Source organism: Pteropus medius, unplaced genomic scaffold, assembly GCF_902729225.1.
Source record: "Pteropus medius unplaced genomic scaffold, Ma_sr-lr_union100, whole genome shotgun sequence".
Classification (NCBI taxonomy): Eukaryota; Metazoa; Chordata; class Mammalia; order Chiroptera; family Pteropodidae; genus Pteropus; species Pteropus medius.
This window is the reverse complement of record NW_024344371.1, coordinates 10,421,628-10,442,490: the sequence shown is the minus strand read 5'-3', so window position 1 is coordinate 10,442,490 and position 20,863 is coordinate 10,421,628. Positions and strand designations below refer to the sequence as shown.

Sequence of the window (20,863 nt, the reverse complement as noted above, 5' to 3'; positions counted from 1 at the left end):
CTCAGGTACCTCAGACTTAGCCTTGTCCTAACATAATTCGTATCTTTTCAGCCAAACTTCTTTGTGAATATTGTCACCATCCAAGATCCCATCCTCTTTTTCCCAGTTGTCAACTCTAGCAAGATGGATTTTTGTTTACTAGAATCCCAGGGCAGCTGAAGTATGCAGATTGGCTTGGCAGGGCTGCTCTTCCGAAGAGGTGCAGTGGACTGGGGAGCTGTGCACAGTGCGAAGGACTGCATAGTAGGAATGGCACTAAGAGAGCTGGCCCAGTGACAGCAGGGTAGCTGTGGGTTATGCTTCCAATCCTGGGTAAACTTAACTGAGTATCACCAAGTGCTGAGGCACCTGAAGTTCTTGAAGATAAAAGAACAGAGTTTGCCTTTGCCCGAACATATCTGAACAGAGATAGCTCAGTGAGGAACAGTGAAAGAGAGAAGCCTAACAGTAAGATTCGAAAGTGGGAGGGCTGAGTGCACTTGGATCTCTCAAGGGTTAAGTAGACCCCAAGTGAGTGTGGGTTAGACATGTTTACCTCTATAATGTTTCCTACTAGATCCCTTTTCTCTCAGTAGCCCCCAGGCTACTGCCTACCCCTAAGTATTGTCCAAAAAGTAAATCTTATTAAGCCATTGACTCTTAACTTCTGGACATCAAGTTAAAAATTCCTTAGCTCCTCATACAAGGTCCTTCGAGATATGGTTCCTGTTAACTATCTAGCCTGATCTCTAGCTACTGCCTATACATTCTCTTTGCTTCAGCCATGAGGAAGTTCTTTCAGCTCTTTAAATGTATCAGGCCTTCATGCTCCTGTACTTGGAACATCTGTCCCACCCTCTCCTCTCCAACCCCATTCATTCTGACATTTCTACTTTTCCTTCAATATTCGGTTTAAACACCATTTCCCAGAAGCCTTTTACAACCTCAATCCAATTTTCTCTGGGCTATGTGGCATCCTACATATAACATAAAAATACCTTTTACCGCATCTCACTGTAATTAGTTTATTTGCCTCTCTTCCCTACTAGACTGGGTACTTTATGAAGGCAGATCTTAGTCTATCTGGCTTTCTATCTCCAAGGTTTAGCTCACGAACAGCACTTGATATTTTTAAATGAATAAATAAAACATTATCAACTGTGGAAGTTTTCAAGTTTAAGCAGTAGGCTATTTAACCTAGAAATCTTTTAAACATTTAAACAGGCCATTTAGTTGTGTCATTTCACATGCTGATCATGCATCTCATTCCTGAAGGTGAGTGCAATGTTGCTGGTCCATTTGCCAGTAAGAAAATCTGGACATTCAAGAGTGCACCTCCAGGAGTTATCGGCCCACAGACAGGTCTCAAGCAGCCTGCCATCTGCAGAACCTGCCAGATCAGCATCCTTCTCCCCGCTTTGACCTGCAGCCACTTAAAGAGCTAGACAGATAGACCTATTTGTGGTAATCTCTCTTGTCTTTACGTTAAGGAGTGCATGGGTATGTTGGTCTATGTAAGTGTATTTTTGTGTGTTTACCTGAGCGCAGGTGCGGGTAGGGGAGGGATGAAGGAGGTAGTGTGTGCATCACTTCAGAGACGCCTTTCCCAATCTCCCTGACTAGGTGACTTTCGCCTCCCCAACCTCTCTGAGCACCTTATTCTCCTCCTCTGCGCCCATCACGGCTTTACTTGAATTCGTGTCATTAATACCTGTCTCCCTTGCTAGATCGTAAATTCACGAGGATAGGAACCTAATACGCCCCTGTTAACCCCTGCAACCTTCCTGCCCAGGAGGTAGCCCGAGGCATCACTGGTATATTCCACAATCACCTTCTCAAGGAGCGTTTCTGGGCCGCACCGGGTGAACCCCAGCCAGCGCCAACGCCCCGCCCGCCAACGGCCGGAGAGGCGGGGCGGGGCGCGCAGCGCGCGGCGGCGATCTCGCGGGGACAGTGCTCCGGCTCGCGTGGGCGCGGCCCGGGGAGGCGCTGGCGGGGGCCGGGGCGGGAGCGGGGGAGGGGCACGACGCGAGGGCGCGGCCTGGCCAATGAGCACCGGCCGGGCGGGGCTCGCGGCCCGCAGCTCGGGCACCCGCGGGGCTGGGCGTGCCCCCCGTGACGCGCCGGACCGCGCGGCCAATGGGCGCGGGGTGGCAGGCGGGCGGGCCTCGCGGCCGGGGGCTGTGGGACGCCAACCGGAGGCCTGCCGGACAGACTGACGTTGGGCCGCAGCGCAGGAGGCACGCGGCGGGCATGGCGCTGGCGCGGGCCTGGAAACAGATGTCCTGGTTCTACTACCAGTACCTGCTGGTCACGGCTCTCTACATGCTGGAGCCCTGGGAGCGGACCGTGTTCAGTATCCTGCCCGGGCCGCGGGCGCGGGGCCGGGGCGGGGGCCGTGGCCTGGGCGGCGGGGGGCGGGGGACGCCCCGCGGAACCGCGTGCGCGGACTCGCCTCTGCGCGGCGGGCACGCGGGGGGACGTCCGGGGTCGGGGGCGCGCTCCCGCGGTTGGGGAGGCGGGGGCTGGCGACCTCTCTTGAGATCCAGGTCGCCTGGGAGTCGGCTGACCCCAGGTAGGAGCGTCTTTATTACTGGGAGAATTACCCCAAGGCGATACCTAACCTGGCGTGTCCTCGCCTGCACTTCGGCCGCGCCTGCCTTTGGTTCAGCTCCCTGTTCTGTGGGAGGCAGGGACCGTGTCAGTGGAGCAAACCGCTCCGACTCGCAAGCCTTTGACCTTTAACTGTCCCTGATTTAGCTAGCTCTGGTCCGAATGGGAATGCTAACCAGTTTCCAGCTTTTAAAATCAGGTGGTGAATGTGCGTTCATGACAGCCCTAATACAGTTTTTGGAAGCAGTTTGTTATTGTACTATTTGGTCTTCAAGATGGGTAGTTTAAAAAGTGTGTTTTATTCGTTAATTTGCTGTTTGCACAGTCTGTGAAGTAGAGCTTGAAAAGGAATTTGTGATTAGTTGTAGACAGTGTTTGAAACTGTTTTCGTGGATAGCTAATAAATACTTAAATGACTGTTGAGACTTTACTATGAGCCGAGCAACTGTGCTAAGCCTTTTGCCTGGATCTTAACTCATCTTTCATAACGTCAAGAACTCAAGGTTCTGAGGATAAGCTTCCTGGAGTCTTGTAATGTTTGTCTCTCTATGTTGACATTCCTTAATATTATTCTTGCAGAGTAAGTACTAATCATGAGATGTAACATTTTTTAAAATTTATCTTGGGGGCCGCTATGAAACAACTGTTTCACAGGGCATGCTCATTTCATACAGGGCCTCTCCTTTTCAATTCGATTTAATTTGGAGTAGCTTCAGAATAACTTGGGGAATGCATAATTGCATTCTGGTGGAGTGACTGAGGTAATTTCATTTCAAGCCTTAATACATGTGTTTATTTATATTGAACTAGCATAAGCTTGTACTTAAAGCTGAGTTTTGTTTCAACCGTTTTGAGGACTCTTAGCTGCCTACAAGGAAATTTATTTTTCTTATTGTTGGCATTTCTTTCCAAACCAGGGATTTAAGAACCAGAACTCATATTCTGAGTATAATGTCTGAATGTAAAATATTTTATGATTTCCAGCACCAGTCATTTGTAGCTGCAGTTTAGTCTCATTCTAAATTCTATGATAGGTTAGAGCTCATGAGGTCATCCTTGAAATGTATATGGAAATAACAGGAGCACATACTTCTTGACTCAGTTAAAGTCATCTTTAAAAGGACTTCAAACAATGTGCTAAATTGAAACTCTTTAAATCAGAAGTTGAATATAGAGCCCACTGTCGGAGTCTGTTACAGTAGTCACCCTTATCTGTGGTTTCACTTTGCATGGCTTGTTACTACTGGTCAACCATGGTTTAAGAATATTAAATGGAAAATTTCAGAAATAAAGAATTCATAAGTTTTAAATTGCATGTTATGATGAAATACCATTTTCCCCACTAGGGATGTGAACTATTCCTTTGTCCAGAGTCTCTTCGGTGTATACACTACCTGCCACTTAGTAGCCGTGTAAGAGAGAGAGAGCGAGAGGCAGAGACAGACACCACATTCACCTAACTTATTACAGTATATTATATATTTGTCATATTTTATTATGAGTTATTGTTGTTAATCTCTTACTGTGCCTAATTTGTAAATTAAACTTTATCATAGTTGTATATGTACAGGAAAAAACAGTATACATAAGGTTCAGCACTATCAGTGGTTTCAGGCATTCACTGGGGTCTCGGAATGTATGCCCGGTGCATGGGGGTACTGTATTTTACACTTAAAAGTTTTTGTTGCCATGTGGATAAATGCTACAGCATCAGTGGCATTATGGTTTTTCAGTATTATGTTGCAGTAGTAATAGTGTCTCATAAATACCTAGGCGATGGCTTTCTTTGGGATGGAGAAGTAAATTATGAAATGAAATGTAGTGCCTCGGTAGATTTTTGCCTTAGAAGCTTTTGAGTTCTCATTGGATTATGTGACCAAGAAATTTCAATTTTTAAAAGAACTAGTGATAACTGCAACTAACCAGCATTGGGTACTGTAGAATCCTATGGTTTTTAAACCTAAGATTAAAAATTATTTCAAAGTTTACATTATTGAGTTAGCCCAGGATAGAAATGCAATCCTTTGACATAAGCCAATCTTAAATTACTACCAGCCGTTGCATTTATATTATTCCGACTCAACTTCTAGAGTTATTTTGAAGTCAGACATTTAATTATTCTATACTTTGGAACATTGATTTAAGATTGAATCCACATTCTAGCTTGGAGGAAAGAACTGAATGAGAAAGCTGGATTTTTTTCCTACTTCATGGACAGCCTTAATTATGGCGAAGTCGTTTGAATTTCATAAGTTCATTAATAATTAATAAGCTTCACCCAGAACTGTTTTGCAGCCAGTTACATAGTTGCGGAAAGAGACAGTCTTAAAAATTACATTGAACACAGTCATCACTGCCAGAAACCTAAAATCTAAGAGAAATTTGTCTGGCTATCTGAAAAATGGTCTCTGAGAAGTCCTGGACAGAAGAACTGTAGAAGAAGGTAAATGCATCAATTTACATTTCACTGCTCTAACTCCTTTAACAATTTGAAGTTGTCCCTATTTTAGGGAAAACAGTTAGCTATAACTTTTTCTGTATACTTTCTAGGGGGCATCCTTGACATCTGAATTTGCTTCTCTCTTTCTTCCCAGATAGCTGGAAGTGAATTAATAAAGGTCAATCACAATTGAAAATGAGGGTTTTTGAAGTTATCTAAGTAAGAATATTGTGATTAACAAAAAATAATTTAAAATATTTTTTAAATGCATCCGTGTCAAGTCAGACACATTGTAAATAGTTCTTGAAACAATAACATTTGTAAATTCATTTTGTAAATCCTTTCATGCTAGGACCTGCATCCTAAATTTTTTCTTATTTGTCTTCTGATACCACACTTGAAATGATAATTAGTTTTTGATTTGTCAATCAGTGTTTAAACTTTCTTCATGTACAGACGTGGTTTCTATCTTACCAAAAAAAAAATGCAGCATGACACCTGCATTAAGATAGAAGGTAACAGTAAAATGAATCATACAAGTGCTAAGTTGTATTACAATGAATACTATAGAAGGAGACGTGTGCAGACTGAGAACCATTGACCTCTGGGTTGAGGAGAGGTTTTTCACATGTTTTAAAAGCCCCCTTTCCCTATTGGCAGCCATCCCAGCTAAAGGAAAAGATCAGGTTTTGTAACCAAGACAGTGTTTGGAACCAGTGAGACACTCCCTGTAGTGCCTCATTGAATAACATTGTAACCATGCTGTTGAAGGTAGGTGGAAAAATTAAAATACTTTGTGAAAATAATTTGGAACATAAGTCATTTTAGCCTTGCTTTTTAAAATTTTAAATTTAATCAGGTTTTTTCTGTAATCACTGGGTTATTATTTGCCATCTCTCTACCACTTCTTATGTTTCCATGCATTTTATACTTGTATTCATTTTAAACAAAAGTGGGCAGTTTTGGGGTTATGTTAGGAATTAGATTCCCCCTGAAAGACAGTCCATGTTTCTTAAAGAGTTTTTTAAATCATAGTGCTGGGCGCACAAATATTGCTTGAGAAACATTCCTTTATATAGTGATGTGTCATTTCAAAGCAATTGCGTAAGTATTTGGGAATGGTGAAAGAGACTTTATTTTAAACCACTTTAATTGTAGCTTTGGAGCTTGGCTGTTTTTGATGAACAGAATTCAGTTCTTGGAGAGAATTCAAATTTAAAAAAGTAGATGATGCTATAGATTTAAAGAACTTCTTTGATTTATTTCGGAGATGTTAAACATTTGCATTGTTCTGTGTACTCTTCTTGTATTATGTATACATTTGCTCAATTCTGTATTCCAAAAGTATTACATACTTTCTAATTGCCAGATAACTATTCTAGATAGTGGGCTTATAACTGCGAGTAGAACAGATATAAATATTTATTCTAATGCCACTAGATAAATAAGTAAAAAAAAATAAATGATTAGATTGTTATAGCTGTTTTGGAGAAAAATAGAACAGAAGAGGCTAGGAAATAAGGAAGAGGGAGTATTCTTTAATTTTTGCTTGATTGGTCAGGAAGGGGACATTTAGAAAGATTTAAGCAGGGCAAGAATTCCAGAGAATGAGCATTGCAGGCAGAAGGAATCATAAGTTAAGTAAGTACCAGTGCCTCAGGGCACCAGCATGTCTGGCATGTTTCAGAGATTCAGAAGGACTGTGTGGCTGGGGCTGAGTGAAGGGGTTGTGAGCAGCAGGAAAGGAGGTCAGATTCTGTGGGGTCTCCTATATGTTGTAGTGAGGGTTCAGGAGATGAAAGAAAGTACCTCATATTTTAGGTGGAGTCATTCAAATCTAGTAACAATTTTCTCACATTTTTTACTTTTTACTATTTTTAAAATTTTATCTATTTATGGTGACATTGGTTAACGAAATCCAATAAGTTTCAGCTGTACATTTTAACAGTAAGGCATATATATATTTACACTGTGTTCACCTCCCATAGTTAGATTTCTTTCTGTCACCGCATATACTGACATTTTAATATTTAATAAAATAGGAAAATGAGCCATAAGAATATACATTTATTTTCCCCATGTCTCAAAGCTCTTTCATTTCGAATGAAAAAAATACAATTAGGGACCATTTTTTTTCTCTTTTATAATGTACTGAGTTCTTTAGTAAGTGTCCAAGAAGGTGGATTTCACTTCTTCCTTCAAAGAAATTAGAGCCAAGTTTTAGGAAAAATTCATATATACACATATTCTCAGATAGATTCTCCAAGTCAGTTCAGATCAGGGAGCTGGGCAGCAAGTGCTCTGGAAAGCAGGGCAGGAAGAGCATGGTGGACCGGAGTGCTCAGAACATTTTCAGGGAGGTATTTGGGTATTTTGTTTAGTTTTTCTCACATTGAAAGAAGGTGTGGAATGGGGTGCAGAGTTGTGCTGGAATAAAGAGTATGTCAGCTGACTGGCCGGATCAGAGATTTCATAAGGCAGAATAGGAAGGAAGTAAAATTGAAAAAGCAGGTTTTTAAAAATTAATTCAGCATACTTAGGTCAGCATAGGTGCTTATGACAGACACATCAGTGAGTATATGAGACAAAGATCTCTGTCCTCACAGAACTTTTATAGTAAGTGAATTATGTAGTATGTTAGGTGGTAAGCATTATGGAAAACAAAAGTATGTTAGGGGGATAATAAATATGCAAATGGGAAGGAGTTGCTGTTTTTAGAGAGGATATCAGGAGAGGCTTAATTGAGAAAGGATATCTGAGTACTAACATAGAGGAGGAGGGAGTTAGCAGGTTAGAATCTGAGGGAAGAACAGAGCTGGCAGAGGGAACAGCCAGTGCAAAGTCTCTGAGTCTTTGGCATATGTGAAGGCCATCGCTGAGGCAAGTCTGTCTAGAGCCAAGTGAGCATGGAGAGGAGCAGTAGACAGTGAGGTCAGAGTCGTTAGAAGTTCTGGAGGTCATTGTAAGAAGTTTGGTTTTTAATCTTGGCGATAAAGGGCACTCTTGGAAGGTTTTGAGAGAGTAGTGATCAATTTGACTTTAAGTTTGAAAAGATTTACTTGGTTGTAGGGTTTGGAACAGATTAAAGGTGGTGAGAGGAGGCAAGGATAGAAGCAAAGGTAGGTGTTTTGGATTGAGATAGGCTTTGAAAGATAATGAAAATAAAGAGTATTAAACATTTTAAGCTGTATGTTTTTTTCAGTAGCAGCTAAGTTAATTTATCTTCTGAGATTTTTGCTGTATCACATGCTTACAGCTAGAATTGAGAAGCATTTTTCTTTGTATTTCAATATACTAAAGTATTTGAGAGTTTAGAAAATGTGAATTCTTAAATTATAAATAAATAGATTATATACATCCTTGTGGTTCAAAACTCAAAAGGTGCAAATGTAGATGGTGAAATTTTTCTTTCCATCTCTACCCCACCCAGCCACCTTGAGGCAATCAGTGTCAGCAGTTTCTTGTGCATTTCTGAGATATTCTGTGAATTCCTGGAAAATACTCTTAGCAATAATCGTGCCTCAGATAAACCTCATTGACTATGATACTGCCAATATGCAAAGCTGGAAAATACTCTTAATAGTTGCTGTTTAATAGTACCTGGTTTGGTGAAATCAGTTTTTATAAGCCAATAGAGAAGTATTTGAGAAATACATTTTGCCATGCTTCTGTGGAAGGTACTTATAATGATTGATATGTTTCCCTACAGTTTAATATCTCTCATTTTTATATATTTTTATATAAGGCATATTTTGTAAATAAAACACAACAAATAAAACAAAATTGACCAAGAAAAACACTATATTTTGGCCAGTGGGGACCTTTAGATTACTGTCTGACTCCATCTTTGGCAGAGCTTCTTCTGAGCTATTCAGTAAAGGGAATTATTAAAACCCCAATTCACCGGAATCTTTTACTAGAACTTTTTTCTTAATGAGCTTTTTTTTTTTTTTTAAAGAATTATCTGACACTTTAAATAGATTTCCAGTAAAAATCAGCATGTGATTTGAGGATTCGGCACAATATTTAATATCAGAGAAGGTTACTTCTAGGAAAATATTCTTAGTAAATAACCATAATGCCTTTTAGAAAGATTTTCTCAAGGTACTTTAAAACAAAATGTGATTTCAGAATAACCTTGAAATAACCTGAACATTTTGCACTACCTTCAGACGTATGTAGAAAATAAATTTCTTCCTAACAGTCTTTAGTATTTTTTATTTTATGCCATTTCCTTTTGATCTTTTCAGAGAAATGAATGCAGCTTTCCATTACCAGGAAGGACTAAATGGAGAAAGCAGAGGTGGGAATAATTGTAATTGATAAATTAATACTTCCAATCCTCCAGCCCAGTGCTATTCAGACTTCTCATTTGTGTAGCTCCTCAAAGAACAAAAAAGAACATAACTATGTATCCTATTGCTTATTTAGTGGACATTTAAAGTCTTTCATAGTAAGTTTGGAGATTTACAAAAGGATTCAGTTTCTTTTCATATATATATTTTATTGTATATTTTTGTTAAGACCTTAAAAATATATATTTTTTTACACGATGCATAGAAAATGTTCATTACATAACCTAATTGACAAAGCCTGTCCTCAATGTGAAGACAAGTAGGCAAAATTAGCCTTAATTTCTATCAGAAAAAGCTCAGTGCCATTTTTCTGTTCAAATAAATATGAATTATGTAAACACCTTCACTCTTATCTCACTTTTTTTTTTGTGGTTTTATAACTTTTTGACAGTGGTTATTAGTTCTCATTCACATTGACTATCTGTAGAATTTTGAAAGTGGTGACAACCAGCTTGTAGAGCTCGTTTGGTGAATCTTTATCCTAATTACGCTTTCTGGATGACTGTACATGGATACATATGGGACATTTCTTATTCCTTTGGCCCAAGTGGCTTTGTTGAAACTGGTGTCATTGGGCACATCTGGAGTTCCCATCTCCTTCATGACAAATTTCCAGATCTCTGCACGTCTGAGGGGCACACTTCTGGAAGCCCATTCAGTGGGTGTGCTTGTGAATGTTAACAGTGTATTCTCTGGTCACTGTCACACTGATGGCAGAATGGCCCTTCTTGCCATCCTTCTTTGTGGGAGCCATTCTGCTGGGCCCAGGTTGGAAAGGTGGTTCACTTTTGAATTCAGATTATTGGATAGATAGGTGAGGCTTGGAGATGTGCCAGGACTTTGTTACCTGGATGAAATAAGGTACAACCCAAGTTATTATTCCTTTGTTTGTGGTTCTAGATGTTATTTTATACCCTCAGGGAATGCATAACTGTTAAATTCAGGAAGTAAAGTGGGAGAAGTGAAATGGCAAGGGAGGATGGGAAGGACAACTAACAGATCATGACAATTCTCAGATCCCCTTTAGGAAAGAGTACAGTGGAAGCCGAAGATCTGTAAACTGATTCCCTTTAATGGATCCTAATCTTTCGGAAAGTCTTCTTGTACCTGCAGGGCTCCTGTGCTTTGGTTTTAAGACAGCTCTAGCATGTTTTGCACTGCCTTGATATTTGGCTGGCTACGTGAGAATGTTAGAATGTCCCTAATCTGTACTTCTTAGGATACTATAACTTTTTCTTTAGAAGCTTTTGGGAAAGGTGGGAAATGAAGAAAACCATACTACACCAGGTGGTGTGTATCAGGACAGGCAGAAAAAGTCATGGGAGGTTGATGGCAGTGGGGACAGAGCACACGTAGATGTTTTACAGTGTTTCAGCTTATGACACCCGTGATTCGTGAGAAAAGGTGACTATGGATCCTATTTCCACTGCTTCATATTCTTAAGGACTTGTGACCCATCCCCTCAGGCTTTGAGTGTTGTAACATTTAGGGTATTTAGGAACAAGGATAAATTCTTTTGTTTTAAAAAAAAACCTAATGCTCAAATTTAATAATTAAAACTATGCATTCCAGAAGATCTACTTAATAGAGTATATATATATTTTTTATAAATTGGAAGCTTAAAAAAGTTATGGAATGATAGATAGTATTTATGATCAATAATGAAAAATGGAATTACTAACATAGAAATTTCAGCCATCGTGTCTTATATGTGTTCCTGAAAAATCCCCCCAACAAAGGGTTTATAGGAAAATAGCATTGGAGCAGACCACTCAAAATCTGTGCAATTTAGTAAGCAGGCACTAACAAAAACAATAATTGGTATCTTGAGGTATGACTTGGATAGCCAGGCAGGTAGGCTGGAGGCTGCCCCAGGGGATACTAAAAATGCATGGGCAGAATTGACTGCAAATGCTGAAGTAATGTAGATGGTGTGGGCTGCCATTGAGGAGGCGCAGGTGGCAGTGCAACCTGTCACTAGCAGAGAGCTGTGCTAGCCTTTAGGTGCAGTTTTCCCGATAGAGAGCCCACGTGCAGATGCTAATTTTAAATTTTCTTAAAGTGGAGCTAAAAGGACTCAACTTGTGCAGCAGCTGAGCTGAGGGATGTTTCATGCTGAAGTTTATAATTCTTTTCCCACTAATTTGGCTCCTCTGACTTGTGAAAAATCTCAATGAAACGATGTAGCTCTTGTGCTATGCTAGTCATGTTGAACTAACTAATGTTCCAGAAATGTATTGTAGCAGAATAGATTATATTTAAGAGCAGACTGGGAATTTTTCCTTCCTGATCCTAAGACTTCAAATCTTCATGAATTTAATAGAAGGTCTAATTGTAAAGGTGTACAGTGATGCATAGTTTTGGTATCGCTGGGCTCAGAGCTACAAACCTTTTCCAGGATTTTAGTTCAGAGTTGAACATCGTTATTGCTGGGTACAGCAGCATTCTTTTTTGTTTAGTTTTTAAAGAGCTTGTCATCAAGCTGTAGTTTCTAAAATCAGTTTCCAAACTTAGGTAGTCAACACTACACAAAGCCTAGAGAGTGGATTTTGCTTGCTAAACATTACTTCTCATGTTGATGTGATATCCTTTAGTATGACCCAAGAATATCAAATTGGCTAACACACACAGGATTGGAACAGTGTATCTTCCACTTACTTTCATTTTAAGGCAACTAGAAAAGTATCAATATGTTTAGTAAATATGTTAATATGTTTAGTTAATATGTTTAGTAAAAATAAACTTTCTTAACATTTCTCTTGGTGGTGATCTCTAGGCTTTAAAGGGCAAGGGAAAACACCCACAGTAATAAGGAAGATTTCCTTTTTGGAGCTTCATTTGGTAGCTGATGACTGCTTTTACTTAGGGCTTTGATTTTTTTCTCCAAACAGCCTATGGTAATACTTTGTCAAATCCTTTATTTTTATTTTCAGTGAGATGGTTTCTTAAATTAGATTTATCAAAACTTTTGAGTATTTCTAAGCATAAAAGTAGCATTTTAGAATTGATTAAAAAAAAAAGTTTGACTAATAGAAGGTTGGATTGTTTTAGATGATATTTTAGCTTTATTTTTTGATGTGACCAGTGCAATCAGAAACTTAAAGCATTGAAGAGGTATCATTCATACCCACTGGACCAAAGGTCCCTGGCCTTTTCCCAATGAGAAACTACTTTTGATTTCTCCAGAGTTTTGCGAATTAGGTTACTAAGGTATGTGGTGATAGTGCATGCAGAGTTATTGGTTGGGACAAGAAATGTTAGTTACTGTTCTCTTTAGATTATTGTACTTTAAAGCATTTCCTCTCTTTGTTATTAGGCTCTTGTTGCTGTTGCTGGGAAAAGGGTTGGAGACAACCTTTGTATGGATAAAAATGTTTTTTCCTATCTGGGAACTTCCCAGCTCCTGATCAGTTGGGGATCCCTGTTAAAGAAACAGCAAACGACCTGCGGGTATATGGTTTCACATCTGTATACTTTTAAATCTGTTGAACCCATAAAATATTTATAAGTCCAGGTTATAAATAACCTCTGATTGTTCATTCAGCCCTTGAACATTTATCTTCAGCACCTGCACATATCCTGGCACAGTGTCTGCTGAGTTCTTGAATGATTTATGAAGTGCCTGCTTTATCTAGCAGTGCACTACAGATGGAAGCAAAGGAGCAGCTCAGTCGAGGTGCTCTCATTCTCAAGCACTTAAAATTCAGTGGTAGAGACAGTTATAAACACACAAAATAGAAAACCCTATGCTTTAGTTTTTGAGTTTTTTTTGTTTTATCATCTATTTCAATAACTTATTCTGTTTCTTGAATCATGTAGCCTCTTTTACAGACCTGATTAATTTGTGTATAGCTACTGATACTTATACAAACAACAATAAGAGTTTGGCAAATAGAAAGATTATCATTTTGTGTGTTACCTTCCAATATATGTGCATTATATAATATTGATTACTTACCTATTTTCTATGCGTGTGTGTGAAACAGTAAAGATGGTTAAAAAGTGGTTTCTAAATGCCCTCAGCAAGTAGGATCCTAAAATGTTAATGCAAGAAGCAACTCCATTTTATGGAGAAACTTGAGTCCAGAGAGTTTGTGTGTCTCAGGATTGTACTATAAATTAATACCAAATTAGTAATAGAGTGACTTTGGGCAGTTCCCAAACATTGATCTGAATCATGATGTTAAATGCCCAAGCCCTCAAACAATAGTTTTAATAAGGATTATATTGCTGTTTGTTGCAGAATAGATTTGACTACAAATTATCACATCAATTCAGAAAGATGGGTGACGTTCATTCTCTTTTATAGATAAGGAGAATGGTGATCAGAGTTTTGACCCATGCAGGGATTGGCAGAGTCACAACTCCAGCCTAGGTCACCTCCAGTGCTGTGGTGTTTCTAGTATCTGTTTCTTGTACTTTACAGTGTGTCAAAGATACTTTAAACTTTGATATGTATGTTAAAGAATGTGATGGATTGAGAAATCCACTCAAGTACCAGATAGCAAATTATAGCTGGTATACTCTAAATCAGTGGTCCTGAACCTCTGTAGCACCAGGGACCAGTGCTTCTATGAGAATCTCATGCCTGATGATCTGAAGTAGAGCTGAGGTGGTGATGCTAGTGCTGTGGAGTGGCTACAAATAACAGATGAAGCTTTCTTTGCTCGCTTGCCTGCCGCTCACCTCCTGCTGTGTGGCCCAGTTCCTAACAGTTCGTGGACCGGTACCCACGGGTTGGGGACCCCTGCTCTAAATGGTATATATTTATCTCTGTGAGAACACTTCTAAGGAGATGAACATGACATCTTCCGTAACCTTGAAATTGCCACAATAAAACCAATGCCTAGCAATGTCAATAAAACTATACGATTGTAAATGATGTCAAGCATAATATCGGAATATTCGACTCAGTACATTGGAGCTATTTCCACTATATTGCTTAAATTGCATATGTAGAAAGCTACTTATAAAAGGTGCCTTCTTTGCAAGGTGATTTTTAGGGTAGTGGAAGTTCCTCATGGTCCCATTGTCTACTTGTTCACTTAGTGTGTCAGTGTATAGTTAAATCAGTTTTAAATATTCTCTTGTGGTTGAGAGCTTTAAGATAATTTTGGGTAATAATTTTGAAATTTAATAGTATAGAAAATTTACTTTTAGAAGTTTATTTGTGATTCTGGAAATTTAGGAGAACTGGAATCAGAATATAGGAACTTTTTTGGGGGGGACATAGGATAAAAGTTAAATATATAAGTGGCTCTGGGTAAAAGGTTAGGTTTTTTTTTTTCCCCCCTCCCAAGCAGCTTATAAATCATTTTCTCTTTTTCTTGGCCCAAATTGAAAGTTGTTTATTTCTGGGAGCTAAGATTTTCTATTTATTTCCTAGTAACAAATTAGATTCAGTGATGCCTAACCCAAACTTTGTAAAGGAGGAAGGTATTTTGCACAAAACAGTTTTTAGTCTAGTACTATATGTAGTTCCATTTTCTCTTATAGTTCTTGCTTATTGAAAAAAGTTACTGACTATTCAGACATACAAAAACCCCACAAAGAAGAATGTAACGAATGTGCATGTACTACCAACTAACTGGAGAAAAACATTCCTTATGCATTTGAAGCTCCCTTTATGCCTCTTCTCAGTTGCTTCTCCCTTCTTCCTCTCCCTGTTTCACCCACCAAGTAACCACTGACCTGAATTTAGCATATATAATTACCACTTACTACTTTTACTCCACATGTTTGCATCATAACATAGTGCTATATAAAGTCACAAACTCTAATATCTTGTATTTTAATCAGGCAAAAAATCTTGTATTTTAATCAGTTTAGATGAGTTCTTGTTTCACTTACATCATGGTTTTATATGCATATTAAAACTTAAAAGTTGGACAATATCGTGTTCACAAAATTGAGCATAAGTTTTAGATTCTTACAGTGGGGTAATCTCTGTTAAGCTAATTCATGCATGTTCCTTAACTGATATATTCTCCATACTAAAGTGGAGCATTATAGAACCACAAAGAGTGTATAATATAATCGATCACATGGTTGTTTTAGTAGTCACTTCTTACTTGAATTGAATTTGAACCAAGGACCTGAAGATTGTTACTATATAATTTCATTTGCTTGGTGTATACATTTATAATAATTACATAAAAACTTAAAAAAACCAGAAAACAGTCTAAAAAAATATTGCTTAGAAATGGATTTTTCTTTTTTGTAGTCACTATAAATTTTGTCAGTCACAATAATGAGTGGAATACATAGAAAGCACCAAAGTGAATCTAGAGTCAAATAATGTTTCTTGAGCCATTCATTCATCAAATATTATTATGTGTTATGTGAGATGTCAGAGATACAAAAATAATAAGACACTGTTCCTGTGTTCAAGGGGTTGATAATCTGGAAGAGATAAATAAATCTACAAATAGGTAATGCCAGGTGATAAGTGCTGTATTGTATGAATAAAGAGCTTTATGAGCAGTAGGGCATAATACTGCCAGGAGGTTGGGGTAAGAATGGGAAAAATGAGTGCTAGGAAAAGCCTTACACAAGAGGAGATAACTGAGCTCTAAGAAGGATTAGATTTTACTAGGGAGAATAGGGCTTTTCATATATAGGAAGGTATGATAGTATGGTGGTTAAGAACACAGATTTTTGGAGTTAGCTGATTTGGTTTGGAATTGGCTCCATTGTTTACTCTGATGCTGGGGATCTTACTTGAATTTGCTGAAGTGCCTAACTGCTGGGCACAAGCTAGACATTCACAAAATCAAAGCTTCTGTTAACTGTTCTTACTCATATTGTTATTAAACCATAGGAAAAGGCAAAGCAGTATGAAAATATAGAACATTATTTTCTAAGACTCATGTAATATGGCTCTGAGTAGGATGGTGTTGGGATGATTTGGAGTGTTGGACTACAGTGGAAAAGTAGCATAGCACATGCTCTTGGTCCCTACGTCGATCCCCCAGCTGCTTTGAGTGTTGTCTGCTAATGCCATCTAGCTGCCCTCTCTCTTCCCCAGAGTATTGCCCTCAGCCAAGGCAGCTGTCTTACTCAGGTGGTTTTTCCCTCACCACATCCTGCAGTCAATGGTTGATGGATAAAGGGATGCAAAAGGTCAGTCCTCTTGCCTAAAAGCAACTCTGTGGTACAGTTCATGCTCTAGAGCAGCCTTGGGAGCTGAGCCCCTGAACCTGCTTACCTTTTCCTGCTCTACCCATTTCCCTTCTGATAAAACTCCCTGAAGTGTAACTTAGAGAAGAACCCCTGTCCCACTCTCTCAATTCCTGTCTACTTCTATGGACTGCAAGCTAAGACAGGTACTTTGGACTAGAATAGATGCTTGGCTTAGAATTTCAAATGCTATCCTATGGGCATTGGGAAGCCTAATGCATTTTGAAAGGATCATTCTAGTAAAGAGTGGCATGGGAAGGGGCTAGAGGCCTAAAATGGGAGCTATTACATGATTAAGGAAGGAATGATAAATACCTCAGTCGTTTGTCATTAATTAGGGTAGCGGGACATGAGATGTAAGAGTCCTTTGTAGGGATTGGGAAGAATCAAGAAGTCTTAGATAATTTGAATGTGGGGAGAAGGAATCAAAGAAGTTTCTAGATTGGATTACTAGGCAAATAGTATAGTTACATCAAATAGTTTATATCAACTATTTTTAAGTAGTTGAAAAAATAGGACTAATAGGAAGAAGTAGTTTTGGAGAAAATTAATGAGTTCAATTTTGGCTCGGTTGAATTCAAGGTACCTTATGGAATGTCACAGGTGGAAATGTTCCATCAGTCAAAGGAAATATTTGCAATATGGAAGGTGGGGTCAGGTCAACAACATAAAGGTGATTGTTTACATTATGAGTATAGGGCTCAAGACAACACTAGGAACTCCATTTTTATATTTAGAATGCTTTCAGCTGCAAGTAACAAAGAAAATCTGACTCAAACTGGGTTTAAGAGCGAGAGGAATTTATTGGTTTATGTATCAGAAAATCGAGTGGTAGGGTGGGCTTCAGAGTGGCTTGATCAGGGTTCTGGCTCCATTTTTCTGCAATTATTTTTGTTCCATCACCTTTATGAGTCAGCTTTGTTCTGAGTCTTGCTTTCCTTATGGAGGCAAAATGATGCCAGTGATTCCAGGAGTCCATCAGCAAATCGCATATTCTAGGTGGAGAGAGAAAAATCTGCATTTCTGAATTCCTTGCAGAAGTCCTAAATCTTGAGCTGGTTGATCAGTTTTGGGGGTGGGCATTGTTACAAAGAGAAGGGTTTACTAATTAAGGTTAAGATCAATTAGGGTTTCTCCGTGGAGATGGGATAGGCTAGGCTGCTATAGTAGGAGGAGGGATAGAGTGGATGTTTGAGAGAAAAGCACAAAATTCACATAAGGGCCAGACAGGGAAAAAGAGCCAGTGAAACTGGAATATGGTGAGATAGAAGAGAAGAGAGCCCTAGTGAGTACCTTAGCCCGGGGTGGAATGAGTTTTGGAAGGAAAACTAAAATAGCATCAATTCAAATAGCCATTGAGTTTGATAGGAGGTCATTGGTGACCTGAGAGCAGTGGTTATAATCTGGAGGGTTAGAAGTCAGACATTTGTATGGGTTGTGAGCAATGAATGATATGGAAGCAACTAGTATGTACTTTTTTAAAGGAAGAAATTAAGTGGTAAGTAGATGATGGTAGTTTAAGGAAGAACTGTATTAAGGGAGGCTAAAAAGGAAATTAAAAGAAAAATGATTATGGGAGAATTTTTACAAATGTTTGCTGGATGAGGAGAATGAATTTAGAGTTTGAGTCAGGTAGCTTTGGTTTGCTCTCCAACCCTAAAGACAGCTTTTTGTATGGCCGTGGACAAGTCACTCAATATTTTGTCAACCTCTGAGTAGTAATACTCAGTAAACATTTCACAGGAAATCTGTAAGGGTCAAGCAAGATAATATATAAAAGAGGTTTGTCAACTGAACTGTTATACAAATATTAGTTTGTAGTAAGCACGTTGTTTATATAAACCCTATCTTATAAAAGAATGTGAAGTATTATATAACTAACTGTTAGTATATAGAGCTGAAAGATGAAAGGCAGGAGGGAGGGGCCAGAAGGGAGAGAGAGAAAGAGAATAAGAGTGTATGAATGAATGAATGAATAAAAGGTGGTTCCAGTTCAGAAGCAGTTATTCCTCTTAGCATGGGCACATGACTACATAGTGAAAAGCTCTTAGATTTTACATAATTTTTGCTAGCAGTATTTTGTGTGGCCCTTGTTGATTTGTATATATACTGTTTCAGTTCCTTTTGGAATGAGAAGGGACACTGTACAGAATGTTTATTGTTTAGGTTATGAAGATGACTTTTATATAATGTTGCAAAATTCAGTGATAATGATAAATGTTTAATAGCAAGTGCTGTCAGTTTATATGTCACTACCGTATGATTGATTTTAGCTTTGGCTCCAAAGCCAACGGTTTTAGCCATATTCTAGTCTAAATCTAAAATTCCTGGGTCATACATTCTTATTATTTAAGTTGGTAGACCTTCTATAGTCATTAAACAGAATTTTATTTTTATATATTTCTGTGTTTTAGGTTGAACGGTGTCTCTTTCTGTGCTTGATTTTAAGCAGTCTGATGCTTTGAAATATAATAGGGAGAATAACAGTAACTACCTTGTAAGGCAGTGGTCCCCAACCTTTTTGGTACCAGGGACCGGTGCTCCTATGAGAATCTAATGCCTGATGATCTGAGGTGGAGCTGAGGTGGTGATGCTAGTGCTGGAGAGTGCTGCAAATAGCATGAAACTTCGCTTGCTGGCCTGCTGCTCACCTTCTGCTGTATGGCCCGGTTCCTAACAGGTACTTGTCCGCGGCCTGGGCATTGGGGTCCCCTGTTATAAGGTGATGGTGAAGATAAAATGAGCTTAAAAAAACTTAGAGTGGTGCCAGGCACAGTTAATGTTAGTGGCTATAGTTATTCTTTATAACTACTTAATGTATATGTGAAAGCACCAAGTGAATGGGTACTTCAACATAAAAATTGTTGAAAAAAATGTTAGGATTTAACTTTGAATAAGTTAATAAAAATAATTTTCCTTAGCTACAACTCAGATTCTATGCTGGTTTCCATCGTGGGAATGGCACTGTACACAGGATATGTCTTCATGCCTCAGCACATCATGGCGATACTGCACTACTTTGAAATTGTACAGTGACCAAGATGTGTCCAGAATCAAGTTTCCTTAGGGAAGAACCACCCTCTGAAGTTGGAATGAGACTTCATCAGATGTCATAAGAAACTCTACTAGATGTCAACATAACCAACCCTGTGAATATAAAGACCAAAATTCATGAGTAGAACAGGAAAATAATCCTGACTCATGTGTTGTGTTCTTTATTTTTAATTTTAAAAGAGGCTCTTGTATAGTAGTTTTTGTCTATTTTAACATTGTAGTCATTTGTACTTTGATATCAGTATTTTCTTAACCTTTGTGACTGTTTAAATATTACCCTCTGAAAGCTTTTCTTAATATAACTAACTTTGAGTACATTTTAATTAATTGCCTTCTATTTCTAAGACCCAAAGTCATTAGTTGGGCTTTACTGTTCTTGCTGTTGTATGGCATATATGTCAGCCTGGATATATTTCTACTCTTGACCAAAGTTTTGTAAGAATTGGGCAGGGGGATTGGGAGGGAGGATATTTTATTGAGAACTATTTACAAAAGACTTATCTGTAAGTTTGAACTCAGGAGTACAGTTTTAGCCATCTAGACTAACAGCTTCTGCTTTAAGACTATTTTAGTGTTTCTTAACAATGAAAAAGGAAGATCTTGTTAAAATTAAAAATAAGGGACATTTCACCTTTTAAATATTTAATTTTTTTTATATTTATCAAGATGTTTATTAAAGCATGTTTATCAAAATAACAAAGGACTATATAATTTCATTAAATATTTCCCAAAATAGGATAATAGGGTAATGGTCAGGCAAAATATGGCCTTTTACTTAATGAAATATGAAATCATGGCAACGCTGCTTTAGAAGACAATGGTACCATGGAAAGTCTGAAGTATTCATGATATATGGTTACATTTTAAACATTTAATTTTCATATGGACTCATTTCCAGAAAACTTTGGTGATGATTCTTGTGATGAAAGGTGGTTAAGTAGCATTATTGTGTAATGCTTAGAATTACCATAGAGTTTTTAATAGAAAACAAATCGGTTTCCTCAGAGGGTCATTATTAACAACATATTTCCTTATGTTTAGTTTCATGATTGTGCTGCAGATGCATTTGCAGTAAGATATGATGAGATGAATTGTTAAAAACTAGCAAAAAGAAATGTAAACTTGGTTAAAATTCTTTCGCTCTTTGTATTGTTTTTTTAAAATATTTTTATTCCTTACATGTAAAATGACTACCTAATTTTTTGATGTAAATTCATTAAATTCAAAGAGAAAAATCAGCTGG

General features: G+C 38.3%; 1 protein-coding gene across 1 annotated transcript; it reads left to right on the top strand.

Moving 5' to 3' along the window:
• Positions 1-2,103: 2,103 nt before the first annotated feature.
• On the top strand, positions 2,104-20,858 carry SPTSSA (serine palmitoyltransferase small subunit A). The gene is made up of 2 exons (XM_039870521.1): positions 2,104-2,335; positions 19,499-20,858. Exons 1-2 carry the CDS (start codon positions 2,119-2,121, stop codon positions 19,600-19,602), a joined length of 321 nt encoding a protein of 106 aa, XP_039726455.1. The 5' UTR covers positions 2,104-2,118; the 3' UTR covers positions 19,603-20,858.
• The last annotated feature ends 5 nt before the right edge of the window (positions 20,859-20,863 follow it).